We start from the raw sequence: 10,146 nt of genomic DNA, 5'->3' as shown, positions 1-10,146 counted from the left end.
AAGAGTGGCGAAGCTGCTGTAAGAACACACAAATATGTTTGAATTTGATTTAAGCACAGTTTTATAGGCTTTGCCTACCTTTGTAACTTACAAGAAACAGAAGAATTATCAGAGAGACTGTAGATGTGATAAGAAATTCGCAGCACTCTTCATGGCTCAGAAACAGCTCTGATGATTTACAACACAACATGAACCATAGTGATGACCTAACAACGAGGCAAATAATACCTATATACCTAGGTTGATCATTGTTGTAATGAGGCTATTAGCTAATGATGGGTGAGAGTAATGGTATCCTCAACTTGAATTCCAGACATTACTTCTTCCTGCCTTCTAGCAGTGTCTGGCCTTGGGGATGATGTGCTGCACTATATAGGAGGTGGAAAGTTAACTGGAGACGGGACTTGGTCAAACAGCTTCCCTGAATCAGCGGCGAAGCTGTGGTGGGACTCCACGGAGATGCAGCTGTCCTTGACTCAACCACGTTCCTGTAAGTAGCTCTTCTCCCAACTTCCTCCAGTTGACCTTAATCATTGCACGATTGTACAAAGCTGGTTTGGATAGTTTACTTTTTACAGTGTTATTTCCCCCATATAAGAAGAGAATAGGTATTTTTTAATACCAGACCCAGAAAAGGAAAAGATAAAGTAAGTAAGAAGTACTTTCTAATCATTTCTCTAGATAGCAACTATACAACAACTCTCAGACCAGGGGTTCTTGGAGTTGTATGTCTACACAACTCTGAATGACACATTAAGTTTTAGAACATGGAATAATGAATTTCACAAAGTCAGAATTTCAAGCCGGGCGGTGGTGGCGCACGCCTTTAATCCCAGTACTCGGGAGGCAGAGGCAGGCAAGTCTTTGTGAGTTCGAGGCCAGCCTGGTCTACAAGAGCTAGTTTCAGGACCGGAACCAAAACAGCTATGGAGAAACCCTGTCTCGAAAATAAAAAAAAAAGTCAGAATTTCAAACATTGACACTATTAACTGTAATAAAATCATATGAACATATAGGTAGAATTTCTAACAATTACAGAAGGAAAAAGGAGCATCAACTCATTACTGGGTCTCTGCTATGAGTTGCTTGACTGGAATGATGCATTCATATTTTATCCTCGGGACAAGTCAATGACGATAACAAATATGTATTTATACAGCATTAAAATTTCATTCAAGGCAAATACTCTTTCACCATCCATAAAGCCTCAGCAAGTTTACACAAGAGAAAATACCAGAGCTGCAAGGGAACTGAACACACAATCCTCTACCTCTGAAGCCATAGGCAATTTTGGGAGTGTAAAAGATAGTTTATTAAATGTGTATCCCCTCATGATTTGAACATGCTCTGGTATAAGACTGAACATCAAAGAATATTTGGTTAGCTCAAATTGGTCTTAAATGTTTTGGTTTTGTTTTTCTAATGACACAAAGTTGTGCGAGTGAGGAAGTTGCATGGTTCCTGGGTCTGGGAAGAGTTGGGGAATGTGAACTGAACATCAGAACGTACAAAAAATTTTTAAAGAACAGAAAAGAGGGTACAATTGCTTATATTCCCTTTTGTTTACAAGTAATATGGATTACCAATAAGAATAATTTGGATTTTATGAAGTGACAAAACAAAATTATTAGCTCTTGTTAGGTTTTTAAAAATCCTATCGATGATAAATGAGAGCATGTGTATGTGTGTACTTGTGTGTGTGTCTGTGTCTGGGGTGTGTGTGTGTGTGTGTACGTTTGTGTGTCCATATGTATGTATGTGTGTGTGTAACATTTTGATTTACTTTTAAAAGGTGCCTGGCTATCTTATATACTACAGAATAATTTGATATTTTTATTTATTTTTCCATGAATAAAATTTAACAATTTCCTAATTTTCAGTTGCACATTTCCAAATCCATTTATCAGACTAGTGTCATTAAAAGTAATAGAATTTTCTTTGTAATAAATAGCTACTGATTTATCATATTGAAAGTGTTAAATATTGATATGTCCATCATTCAAAAGTAAACTGATGATGATGCCAATCTTGGTCATAATAAAAAAATGTTAAAACTGTATGTAAATATTGAAAAAGAAGAAAATGTGACATTATGGTACAGAATTATTTATTTCAGATTGTGGCATAACTCTACATTGTTAGTATTATTGAACGATTGTGTGTTTGTTCCCATCTAACTCGAAGATAAAGCTAATTCACAGAGCTGTTCTTTTTATACTGGTGCCCCAAACTGATAGCAGACAAATTTAGATCCTTTTTCAGTGGTTGAGAGCTGTTGTTGCTTTTGAACAAGACTTGTGTTTGGTTCTCAGCACTCCATGGCTGCTCACAACTATATGTAACTCTAATTCTCAGAAATCTCATGCCTTTGTCTGACATGTAACACTGCTATACTTAAAATAAAACAAATATATTTTTAACTGCTACAAACAAACTCATAACATCTCTTATTATAGAAAATATCAGTAATTCACTAGACATAAAATGGTTTGAACAGAAAGGCTTGATACCCTGCCTTGACTTAAATTAAGCTCCAAATACTTTTAGAACACAGAACACTTTTGGGTGTTGTTTTAATAAATTGTAAAAAGGACATTCATGATTTGAAATAGAAGTCTGAGAAAATCTGATTACTTAGATTAGTTTTCCCATTGAATTACTCCTACAGTGTTCAAAAGAGTTTCTTGGTAGGAGGCCACTTTGACCACATAAGGCTTCCATTGACAGGATGACTTTCATAACCCCACGGAAATATATCTCAGAGTCACTCTTCTTCTTTAACAGGGACACTGCTCCTACTCCTGGTGTCCAACCAGCTTCTGTGGGAGAACGTGGCATCAGTACCCATGTGCGCAATGAGGAATGGCCGCTGCTTTAATTCCTTGGGAGACATGTTTGATGTAGCAGGCAGTCAGTCTCATGAAATCAGCCAAAAAGTTTCAGAAATGCTCACTGAATTTGTAAGTACCCCCACTGACTTCTGGCTTCATAACAAATCAGGCCTCCATCACAATGGCTGCAATACAGCTATCCTATAGGAAAGTACACCATGAGCTAAATCTGAAACAGGTGTTCCTTCTCAAAGGATAAGAAAACAGCAGCTACTGAACTGCGGGGCCAATAAGAGGACAGTTGCAAGAAATGTATACTATTGGCTGAAACACTACTATTTTAATGTTCATCTGTTGTTCGGCTTTCATTTTAATTCCCTATTAAAGACATGCTAGGAATAACAAAAGAAATGTTTCTCGTTTCCTTTATCTAGTGGGCTATCCATCACTCCTATTACTTTATTCGTTTACTTGTTTGTTTTATCTTTTACTGAAAATTAGATATTTTTCTCACAAAATATACACTAATTGCCCTTTCATCTCCCTCTATTCCTCCTAGATCCACCCCATGTACCCCACTCTGAGTCCACTCCCTTCATGTCTCTCATTAGAAAAAAAAAAAAACAGGCTCCTTAGGAAGAGCAATGAAGTAAGATAAGATAAAAACAAAACTAATACATCAGAATCGGACTAAACCAACAAAAGAAAAGAAAAGGGCTCAAGAGGAGGCACAAAATCAAAGACCATCTTGCTCATACACTCAAGAATCCTATGAAACTGTAAACAATAATATAGACACAAAGGACCTGGTGCAGACCAGCACAGGCCCTGTGCACCCTGCCTCAGTCTCTGTGACTTTATATGCGTTTAAATTATGTTGAGTTTAAATATGTTAAAATTATTTTCTTCCGAGACAGGGTTTCTCTGGACCTGTCGAGCCTGTCCTGAAACTAACTCTTGTAGACCAGACTGGCCTCAAATTCACAGAGATGCACCTGTTTCTCCCTCCCAAGTCCTGGGATTAAAGGCACATGCAACCACCACAGCAAACTATGTTGATTTAAAGGGCCTTGGTTTCTTGGTGTCTTCCTTCCACTTTGGGTTCCCTGACCTCTGAGTAGAGAGATCTGATGGAAATATTCCATTTTGGCCTGAGTGGTCCAAGGTCATTTACTCTCAACATAATGTGTGCCTGTGGGTTTCTGTATTTGTTCTTCTGAAGAAGGAAGCTCCCCTGATGATGGTTAAATGAGACATCTATGAATATAGAAGAATGTCATTAGGAGTCCTTTTATTTTCACAGTTTTCTTTGGGTTTTGTTTTTGTTTTTAGAAAGTAGCATTTAGTTTTACCCAAGGTTATCCAGTATCATGTTCTTGGTTCCCTAAAAAGTATTGGATATGGTTTGACCTCTCATGGAGAGGGTCTTAAGTCAAATCAGGTATTAGTCGTTTACTTCCACAAGATTTGTACCACTGCTGCTGTAGGATTTCTTGCAGGCAGGATACCATTGTATATCAAAGAGTTTGTGACTGAGCTGGTCTTTATGTTTATCTTTTGATAGTGTCCAGAGTACCCTCCCGTTCCAAAGATATTAGCACACAGGGCTAAAAGTCTGTGGAGGCACCCGCTCAACTTCTTCATGTTCAATGGGTTCTATAGGTATTGTCTTCAACTATGGGGCCTTGCCATCAGTTTGTGGAGAGCAAACTATAGTCTTGGCCAAAATACAGCCTGGGTTATTTGGTGGTTTCTAATCACTTTGGGCTACAACCCAATTAAATGTAACCCAATACTGGTACCAGAAGCTTCATTTGGTGGTAAGAGGTGACCAGATGGTGATTTGTCTCCCCCATTATTTGGAGTTTTCATTTAGATCACCTTCACACACACACACACACACACACACACACACACACACACATATGTATGTATGTATGTATGTATTTGGCCAGACTTCTGGACTTNTATATTAGCAATCTTATACTGTATAGGTTTTCACGCTATTCTCAAATGGCCTTAATTTTATCTGTCTTTTTCTATATTTCCTTCCTCCCCACTTTCATCCCTTCCCCTCTCCACCTGATCGTACTATTCTAGCCTCTCTGCTTCCACTGGACACTACAGTCTTGTAATAAAGGAAACTGCATTGCAGTAACTTGTAAGCATTAAATAGGGCTAAAGACATTTGGGGCAAAGTCAGCAAGAGCAAGAAAATTGATAATTGCTCTTCAGATTCCCAAATGTTAGAAACTATTTTTAATGAATTAAAAAATATTTGATTTACTAACAAGGAGGTCTGGCATATGCAGAGCAATTGGTTAGGTATTCAAGATGAATACACTTTGAAGTATGTATGTTAGATGTTCTACTCCTATCAATGAAGTCACAATTAGTGACATTTCCACATCAATGGGCTGTGAGAATTCAGCTCAATGTTTGCAAACAATGGTGTTCCTATCATTCATTTTGCAGGCTGTTGTTCTAATCACTTACATTTCCTGATTGGGATCACCACCAAGATCATACTAAAAATATTTTCAAAATATCAAACAATTCTCTAATTATGGTTTTAAATAAGAGCTACTACAAATAATAAAGATATAGGAGTATATAACAAATAACTAAATGTTGATTAATATGCAAAAGCAAAGTAATTTTCCATTTTAGTTGGTTCATGGTTTATATTTCTTTAAAGCCTGTGCAGGGTTTAAGCTTTATTTTGTCCTAACCAATGCAATATTATTCTACATTCCTAATGACCTAGGTGAAATATTCTTGTGTAGGTGCCAAGGTCTTTGCAAGGCATGCTATACACGGTGGCATTTGTTACAAATGGTACATAAAACAATAGTGATTTAGGGCATTGCTAGCTTTAACCCCTGCTTCTCAAATCATAACTTCTAGAAAGACTGAAACAGTGAAGAGGATTTGGGGAATTTGAAAGTTAGATGAGTATAAACTGACACTACATATAAAGCTTAAAGTGTAGTTAAAAGTATTCCCTGGGAATGAGCCCCTAAATTGGCTATGCAATGTAAAATAATCATTCATGCAATAATTTATGCACAGTAAACACTGTGAATGAGTAAACAGACTCATTGGATTGAGTGTGGGTGTGTGGGGGGTATGTGTGTGTGTGTGTTTGTGTAGATATAACAATAATGATTTAAAATATATGCCAAGAATTTAGAAGGAGTTAGAGTGAGATGATAGGAGGAGTTAGAAGAAGAGGACATGGGAGGGGTTGGAGAGAAGAAAAGGAAGGGGAAAACATAATTGTATTTTAATTAAAATGTTCTCCAAGCTCATTTATTTAATATATTAGTTTCGGCTTTTAGCACTCACTTTAAATGCATTAGCTTTCTGTTCATTTATTCTTTTCACAATTTCCAAGCTCAACTGAATATTTCACCAATTCCAGAAAAACCACTATGCTGAAGCCCACAGTTTCAATGACACAGTCCTCAGCCACTGCCACACTTCTTCCCTCTCCATTCCAGAAAGCGAAGCCACGAAAAAACAAGTGAGTCCACACTCCCTGTATTTTTCACAAAACTGTTGAAACAGTACACTGTATATATCATGCTGTAAGTTCTTAATAAGTATTGCAATAGACATAATAATCATACCTCTGGGAAAATGGAAACAGAATATGCACGGAAAGGAAAAATATGCAGTACAGCTGAATATAGTGAAATCTGCTAAGTAATATTTTCATATTATTGTCCATATTAAGGACCCTTTTCAATTACCCAACAGTGAGAATCTTCATATTATTCTTTTGGGGTTTTTAAACTGTCATTGACCTTAAAGGATGAGAACATATTGATGCAGGCTTAGACAATGCCAATACAGTTGTATTTATCATATGTTAGTAATGAACCCTGTATTTCCAGTTCTTTGGATGGCAAACTAGTTCACCATCTCTCCTTGGCTTCTGAGAAGCTTTTCCTTCAATTTCTGTTTCTGATCCTGCGTCCTAATTATTCTCGCCTGTGCCATGCCTAAGAGTCAGCTACAGAAAGGAGCAGAGTGTACACAGTGCAGTGGTGAGCTGTGTGCTGTGACTCCACTGTATGATCTACACTCATGTCTGTTGTGATTTATTATTTTTTAATCTCCCACTTCCTGCTTCCTATCTAAACCATCACAATATGATGTAGATTAAATATTATCATACAGCCCTATATATCTGCACAGTTAGGATGTGTCCACTTTGTTCTGCTTAATGGCAAAAATACATTCTGTATCTCTATAATTCTTATTAAAGTCAGAGAAATTATGAAGGAAAGTGGAAAAATCAAAGTGAAGAAAGAGATTATATTTCGTGAGAATTACTATGGAGAACCCTAGTGGCATTTCTGAATTTAATTTACTCTAAAATTCTTTATCACAATACCACAACTTCTGCAGCTGGTATTATATACAAAAGATTGTTTTAAAATACATATTTGAACAACAAAGGGGAAGTTTATCTCAGTCTTTTCAAGAAAAACTGTATTTAACTCTCCGATTTTATTTTGATGATTCTAATGTAATTGCTCAAATGTGGTCACTTAGTTTGGCTTCTTGCTGAATCGGGTGGGCACTCTTTTGAATGCCTGGGAAGAACCTCTGCGAAACTTGAATGAAGAACTATCTACCTTGAAAGGCATCCCTGCTGGTGTTATCTCCAAAGTCAAAGACATCAAGGAAAAGAGCTCAGGACAGCTGGTTGGCATCAAAACCCTTCTCAACGTGGTGAGCTGTTCTAACTTCTCTTTACTTTTCTTCTTATAAATAAGGTGACAAAAAGAAAGAATAACTAAATTTTGAAGCATTTTGATTTGTGAAAAATAAAAAAATTAAAAATAAATAAAAATAAAAACAAACAAGCAAGTACTTTGGCATGCAGCTATCTAAAAGGCACACTATTAAGCGAATGCTGGCAATTCCAACCTTCTGTGGTGAGTTTTATTCAGACTCTCACATACCATGGTTCTCAGAAAGAAAAAAAACCTGTTCCTCATTTTAATTTGAACAGTAGCATTTCTGGTTCAAAAGACAGACACTTAAAGACTTGAGAAGATATTTTTAGCATCATCATCCCTTGACTATTTGCATCTTAAACCATATAAAAACCATTTTTCATATAAAGTATAAAAATTCTTNGATCTTGATCTTGGTGATACACGTTGATGATGGAGGAAACAATAGTCAAGTTATTTTATGAGAGAAAAAAAATATATTTTCAATACGAAGAAAAAAACATTATTTTAATACCAGGACCCATTAAAAAAATAAAGGAAAAATCAAGGACTGTTGAGGACATGAACATTCCTTAAGTGACATAATGGACATTTATTCTTTCATTGTCCTCTTCTCAAATCCAAATCTAAAACCAAATAACTTGTTGACTGTGTATCCCTTAACTTTGTAAGATGTAATTGATCAGATAGAAAACAAAACAAAACAACAACAACAACAAAAAAAAATGCAAACACCAAATTTGCATTTATCTCCTCCAACATCAGTGAAAATCCATACATTTAGGTGATTTTGACAATTCTAACAATTTAAAAATCTTTATTCAGCATTTAGATGGGATATGCACCGAAAATATTTAAATATAATTGATAGTTGATTGTGCTTTTGGTAATCAGCTTTACCCTAGAAATGCAGAAGCTGTGAACTTCCCTACCTTGCCTGAAGTGGCATCACCGAAGTCAGCAAAGGAAGATGTTCGCATTTTGGGTTATTATAACAAGCTCAGCTGCCTAGATGGTGACTATAAGAAGATTGACATTTATCTCAACGTCATAAAGTGCAAGAATTTAAAAATGAGCAATTGCTAAGCCTTCTTCCATCTGATCTGCTTCTGAAATATGTAGCATCCTATAAACGTTTTATCTTTTGAATTTTGTTATCGTTGTCTCATTTAAAAATAATAAGTGGCAATTTCACTTGCACCAGCCTAGCCCATAAAACACCCATATCAAGACATCTCTATTTAGTACGTATCCCTCCAACTAACCCTTAACCTGACCCTCAAATTACCATCTCCACCTGCCCCTCTAATCTGCAAGAATGATCACAGCCAAGACTCTGAGCAATAGAGGGTAGGTAGCTTGAATTTGCCCTCTCTGGAAATCAGATTGGTGACTATCCCAATTGTGATGGGGGAACCAGTGATTGATAGAAACAGTTGCACAGATCCATAGCCAAGCACTGAGCCCTGTGTTAGGAAATCCTGTTGAAGAGGGGAAGGAAGTATTGTAAGAGTCATGGGGATCAAGTCCATCACAAGAGAATCCACAGAAGCAGCTATCCTGGTCTCAAAGCTCACAGTCTGGATTATCCTGCATGAAATCAACCTAGGCCCTCTACATATGTATTACATATGTATTACAATTGTTTGGCTTGGTCTATTTGTGTGACACCTAACAGTGAGATCAGTGCCTGGACAAACACAATACCTTAATCAAGATCAGAAATATATTTACACAGTATAACAAAATGTATTTTAAATTTATTTCAATAAATCAAGGTACATACCCATGCAAATCTCTATAGCATATCTCCCTTTCATTGTAAAAGAATATTTATAAACAATATTTGGGAATATGGGCACAGTTCTGTCCAAACTTCTTCCTGCTGTTTATTGGGTAAAGTAATTTTTGTAGGGGTATTCACAACAACCTTTCAGGGTGTCTTGTTCCATGAAACCATATTGGTCTGGAAGCAATCCACAGGTTCTCATCTTCTGTGGAAACAAAGAAGAAACTCTTTTCCAAAGCAACATGTTCTTAGACCCAAATTCAGAAGTCAAAATACCTTTATGAATATACATGTTGATTTAGCTTAGCAGCCCATACAATGAGATATCTCTCTTTACTTAGCTCCTTCACAGTCAAGAAATTCAAAGATAACATAATAATATACATAATTCAGACTCTCTGTGAGTTTTCCATTTTTACATGGCTTATTTTTTTGTTTACTGCTTTTAATCTCTGACTATGTGTAATCTGTCTCTTTAAAGACTTTACCTTTTTTAAGCATTAACTTTATTTTATGACTCTCTATACTCTTTTTCTTTTCTTTCAAACCTACCTACATTTATCCAACACTATGACACATTTAGAGTTCTTTTCCATCTTAGTTTTTCTTTATTGTGTAAATGAAATTATTTTTTGACCAGAAGCATTTCTTAAAATGCTAAGCAGCTTGGTCTTGGTAGCCCTGGGTGCTGGCTCTACCTCTCTCAGTCTTTAAATTTGGTGAAGGTAATTCACCTCAGTTCTAGGACTGCCAGGTAGGAGCTATCCTTACCACC

At 36.4% G+C, this 10,146-nt stretch overlaps 1 protein-coding gene across 1 annotated transcript; it reads left to right on the top strand.

Annotated features, from left to right (window-relative positions):
* The first annotated feature begins 414 nt into the window (after positions 1-414).
* On the top strand, positions 415-9,189 carry LOC126501737 (prolactin-2C2-like). Its single transcript, XM_050142572.1, has 5 exons — positions 415-490; positions 2,785-2,960; positions 6,256-6,357; positions 7,395-7,574; positions 8,477-9,189. The coding sequence occupies exons 1-5, from the start codon at positions 460-462 to the stop codon at positions 8,666-8,668; spliced, it is 681 nt and encodes a 226-aa protein (XP_049998529.1). The 5' UTR covers positions 415-459; the 3' UTR covers positions 8,669-9,189.
* The last annotated feature ends 957 nt before the right edge of the window (positions 9,190-10,146 follow it).

Source organism: Alexandromys fortis, unplaced genomic scaffold (genome assembly GCF_014885135.2).
Source record: "Alexandromys fortis isolate MF-2015 unplaced genomic scaffold, M_Fortis_MF-2015_v1.1 scaffold_5, whole genome shotgun sequence".
NCBI classification, from domain to species: domain Eukaryota; kingdom Metazoa; phylum Chordata; class Mammalia; order Rodentia; family Cricetidae; genus Alexandromys; species Alexandromys fortis.
This window is presented reverse-complemented; position numbering and strand designations above follow the sequence as displayed.

Bases quoted from the DNA above. Each gene is read 5' to 3' on its own strand.
- LOC126501737 (XM_050142572.1), top strand. From the start codon at position 460: ATGCAGCTGTCCTTGACTCAACCACGTTCCT. The intron at 491-2,784 runs GTAAGTAGCTCT...CTTCTTTAACAG, and splicing joins CTTGACTCAACCACGTTCCT to GGACACTGCTCCTACTCCTG. The intron at 7,575-8,476 runs GTGAGCTGTTCT...TTTGGTAATCAG, and splicing joins TCAAAACCCTTCTCAACGTG to CTTTACCCTAGAAATGCAGA.